Consider the following 5,163-nt stretch of genomic DNA (forward strand, 5'->3'; position numbering starts at 1 on the left):
TCCATGTCCTTCTTATGTTGGGGGCCCCAGAGCTGGCTGCAGTACTCCAGGTGGGACCTCACCAGAGCAGAGTAGAGGGGCAGAATCACCTCCCTTGACCTGCTTGCTGGCCATGCTTCTTCTGATGCAGCCCAGGATACGGTTGGCCTTCTGGGCTGCAAGCACACATTGCTGGGTCATGTTGAGCTTCTCATCAACCAACACCTCCAAGTCCTTCTCCTCAGGGTTGCTCTCAATCCATTCTCCGCCCAGCCTGTATTTGTGCTTGGGATGGCCCCGACCCAGGTGCAGGACCTTGCACTTGGCCTTGTTAAACCTCATGAGGTTCACACAGGTCCACTTCTCGAGTTTGTCCAGGTCCCTCTGGATGGCATCCCGTCCCTCTGGCATGTCAACTGTACCACTCAGCTTGGTGTCATCTGCAAACTTGCTGAGGGTGCACTCGATCCCACTGTCCATGTCCCTGACAAAGATGTTAAACAGAGCCAGTCCCAATACCGACCTCTGAGGAATGCCACTCGCCACTGATCTCCACTTGGACATCGAGCCGTTGACTGCAACTCTTTGAGTGCGACCATCCAGCCAATTCTTCACTCACTGAGTGGTCCATCCCTCAAATCCATGTCTCTCTAATTTAGAGACAAGGATGTCATGCAGGACAGTGTCAAATGTTTTGCACAAGTCCAGGTAGATGAAGTCAGTTGCTTTTCCCTTATCCACCAACATTGTAACCCCGTCATAGAAGGCCACCAAATTTGTCAAGCACAATTTGCCCTTAGTGAAGCCATGTTGGCTGTCACCAATCACTTCTCTGTTTTCCATGCTCCTTAGCATAGTTTCCAGGAGGATCTGCTCCGTGATCTTGCCAGGCACAGAGGTGAGACTGACTGGCCTGTAGTTCCCCGGGTCTTCCTTTTTTCCCTTTTTAAAAATGGGGGTTATGTTTCCCCTTTTCCACCCAGTGGGAACTTCACCAGGCTGCCACGACTTCTCGGATACAATGGATAGTGTCTTAGCAACTTCATCTGCCAGTTCCCTCAGGACCCATGGATGCATCTCATCAGGTGCACCTTCAGGTCCCTTGGATGGTCTCGAACCTGATCTTCTCCTACGGTGGGCGGTTCTTCATTCTCCCAGTCCCTGCCTGTGCCTTCTGCGACTTTGCCTTGAGCACTTGCTGGTGAAGACTGAGGCAAAAAAGTCGTTGAGTACCTCCACCTTCTCCGTATCCCAGGTAACCAGGTCTCCCGTTTCCTTCTGGAGAGGGCCCACATTTTCCCTAGTCTTCCTTTTATCCCCAACGTACCTATAGAAGCTTTTCATGTTGCCCTTGACGTCCCTGGCCAGATTTAATTCTATTGGGGCTTTAGCCTTCCTAACCTGATCCCTGGCTGTTCGGACAATTTCTCTGTTTTTTCCAATTTTCCTCTTGAACGTGTCAAAACATATCCTGTGTTGTTCCAGAATGTGGAAAGGGTCTGAAGTGGGATTTTTTTCGTTTTGTTTTTGAGTTTTGGGGGGTTTGTTTTTGTTTTTTTAACTTGATTCTAACCTCAAATCTGATTGGGTAGTCAGACTGGCCTATGGCCTACATAATAAATTTTTCTGTATAAGTCAGTATTATGATATTAGATGCAATCTGACACACACACACACAGACACAGAGCCATCCACCCCTTTACCATTGTTTCATTTTAATGTTTATGAAATGTGATTTCTCTATAGACCATTTAGCTACCTTAATTTGTTCTAAGTAATTTGTTTAAGCCTGTTTACCGTGAAAGTGTGAGCCTAAACAAGGAGTTAAAACAGTAAAAACCCCCCTGTTGTTACAGGTAATTCTGAATAGTTTTTCTGGAGGCTAAAAATGCACTGGTAAAATTCCTATGGGGACAAAACTGGTTAGATGCTCTCTAAACAGTAATAATGCTGTGTTTTGATGAAAGTACATGATCAAATCTTGAGCAGTTTCATATTTTCTTTTACCATTTCTTTGGTGATACTGAAATTGCCATGAACAAAATGAAGATTAATCAAGGTCTTAAATGGGATGTTTCCTTCCACCCTTTTTTTTATGGCAGTTGTGGTGTCATTCACTGGCAAAGAAACAAGGACATCTGCAGCTCAGATTTCTCAGTGTTTTAGAGAGGCAACAACTGTCACGATATTAGAAAATCTGTTCCAAAAATATTTTATCATTAAAGTGTTGTCTTTTTTTCCCCCTTCTTGTTTTCTCCCTACACCCTTCTCCTCTTATTCCCTTTTCTTGATAGGATTTATCAACTATATCAAAAGCAATGGCACAAGATAAATCACTCTTACAGATTTTTGTCGTGATAGTGTTTAAAAATGTCTTAATGGTACAATCCAAAACCAGAACGTTGCTTCTAAAGGCAGCCTCTCCACACAAGTTATTTCCCACAGGACTTTTTCAAATAACAAAAATCTAAGGCCCTCTTTACCAGATAACTGGTATGTGAATCCATGCCAGAATGGGGAGCAGGGTCAACAAGGTGGAGATGCTATTTCTAAATATTATTTTGTAGATGTGAGAAGAACCATTATGACATGAAGTTATAATAAATAAGAAAGAAGATTCAGAAGCAGAAAAAAGTGGCTAAAGCTTTGAGTATAAAATATATGCACAATAGCTATTGATCAATTGAATAACAATTCTCCTTTATGTAGAAATTACAAATAGATTGCAGCTACAAGTATAGGGGAAGTTCTTCAGGAATTCTTGACTCTTGACTTGGAGGAAAAGGGAAGAAAGTATTTTCCACTGAGCATGTATCTTGTGTATATATTTTCAGTAACCGTGTGGAAGCCTGGACTAGGGATGTTGACTTCCTGCTCCGGCAAGAAGGGAGACCCATGGTAAATCTTACTGGTGATAGGAAGCATGTGAGAGTGATGGAAGCAGATTGGCGGAATACTGATAAAGCAGTAAACTGGATAAAGGAAGAAGCCGTTAACTTTACTCAACCATTTGCTCTTTACTTGGGACTAAATTTACCACACCCATATCCATCACCCTATGCGGGAGAAAATTTTGGATCCTCTACATTTTTAACATCTCCCTATTGGCTTGAAAAGGTATGTGAAGATGAAATTTAAATATAAATTTATTTATAACTGTACTTATTATGAACAGTATTTTATTCCTCACGATTTTTCAAGTCAGACCCAGTTTTGATATTTCAGTACACAGTAAGAAAGTACTTGGTTGAGATGTTGGATTTCTGATTTAAGGCAAAGCAAATAGAAGTGAAAAATTTCTCACTGTTGTAGGAAAGGGTCTGTTAGCAGTAGTCACTGAATCAATAAAGAAGTTTGGAGTTCAATGGCTAGAAACACATTAAACGGAAAGTGAAATCATTGCTGTAATTTTTTTTCAGTAATGGTCTGAAGTTCATTGTTTATAACATTCTGTATTGTACTTGTTATAAATGATGCTATATGTAATCATTCTGAGTTTTAAAGTGAGAGATTGACTTTTCCTACAATATGAACCTGAAATGTGAAGTAGTAAGACACAGAAGTAGTGTCTCTTTTCTGTTAACTTCTTTCCATGCTACTGTAGCTTTTCAATGTTTTTACAGTGCAGAAAAATCCCATTATGTCCGTATGTGGAAAGCTAACGGATAGCACTCCATTCCAAAGAAGAAGTAAATATTTTTTCTCTGTCTTAGGTGGTCTCCAGGTGCCATTATCTGCCATAAAAATATAAATGGGTTACAACAGCTTTCACTGCATAAAGCATTAAGATTCTCTGCAACTGAAGAACTGAGAATTAGGATTGAAAAGACTTTATGCTTACTTCAAATAACCCATATGCAATTTATATAACTCATTTGGCCTTTTCTACTGGGGAACTGCAAAATCTCTTTATCTAGATGCAACAAAAATACAGAGACTTAGAAAAACGGATATACAAATGAAGGTTGAAAGATGTGAATTTCTTTGTAATAGTGAGGGTTGTGGGTTCTTCTAGGAATGGTGAGAAGTTTGTGGGGAGAGGAAGAGCATGGGGGAAAAACCTTCATTTGCAAAAAGCAAGATCTAGCTTGGATATTAAGGAAAACTTTCTAGGTGCTAATTGCTAGGTTAGACATGTCTTGGGAAGTGGGGGTACCTTTTTTCAAGTCACAGACAGAGTTACAACATCTCTGACAAATTTTTGTCATCCTTCATCCAGGTAGAGTACTTAAACTCCATAGTTTGCTGAGGTCCTTTCCACCACTACACATACATACTCAGTTATGTGAACCACATATTACCGTTTATTGACCATTGGCTGATTCTTCTGGAATGCGTCTGTGTTTTGGCCATGGAAGAAGCAGTCCTTGAAAATGACAGAGATCAATCTCGTGAAGAAGTTTGAGTGCATAGATGAAAAACTTGTATTAAATTGTATGTTTACTGGGGAGCTAATACAGAACAGAGTATCAACATGGTATGTTTATGAAACCCTGTGTTGCTAAGCAGATGGTCCCCTGTATTTTGCACAAGCTGGCACTTTTTCAGGGCATTTGGCTTCTCTCCTAGCTATGAATTACGACTATGGATTATAGATACATAGATATATAGATAGCTATGGATTATGACTTTGTGAATCCTTAAAACTAGGTTGTAGTCCTGTAGAAAAGGGTTCAGTCTTCTGACTGAATCGTGGATGGAGAGGGGCACTTTTTGCTCCCATTATATCTTAAGAAACTAATAAATACCATTTGAGGATTCTAAAGGGTGACTTTATGTAGCTGAGGACCTTCAGCAATAGGAAGATGACTGAAGCAGTTGTCTGCTATTATTTTATCTTCCATGATTTCTCCTTGCCCTATTTTCTATAGGGCCTAAAGAAACTTAGGTTTAGGTATGTCCACTACAAAGCCGGGGTTTATCCCTATGGGCACTTTAACTCTTGCTCTTGCTGTCTTACCAACTGTTTAGATGACTTAATACATCTGTGAGATAGCGCAAGAGAGACTATTGAGTGTTGTGGGAGGTGGAGCTTTGTGGGTATTGGAACACATGGCCGTAACAGCTCTGGTGGTCAAAGATACACCATGTGCTCGACAGAGAGACACTACGCTAGTAGCTCCCCAGCTCTTAGTTATCCATGCCACACCTTGGGGCAAAACCAAATTGGGTTCGGCAGGGATT

At 41.0% G+C, this 5,163-nt stretch overlaps 1 protein-coding gene across 1 annotated transcript in view; it reads left to right on the forward strand.

The window, feature by feature from the left end:
* ARSK (arylsulfatase family, member K) overlaps positions 1 to 5,163 on the forward strand; it is a 20,060-nt gene that overhangs the window by 7,318 nt on the left and 7,579 nt on the right. The window contains exon 4 of the mRNA XM_009330319.1: positions 2,814 to 3,096. Within this exon, the coding sequence (XP_009328594.1) occupies positions 2,814 to 3,096 (283 nt within the window). The remainder of the gene's footprint in view (positions 1 to 2,813; positions 3,097 to 5,163) is intronic.

This window comes from Pygoscelis adeliae, unplaced genomic scaffold, assembly GCF_000699105.1.
Source record: "Pygoscelis adeliae isolate BGI_AS28 unplaced genomic scaffold, ASM69910v1 Scaffold178, whole genome shotgun sequence".
NCBI lineage: Eukaryota > Metazoa > Chordata > Aves > Sphenisciformes > Spheniscidae > Pygoscelis > Pygoscelis adeliae.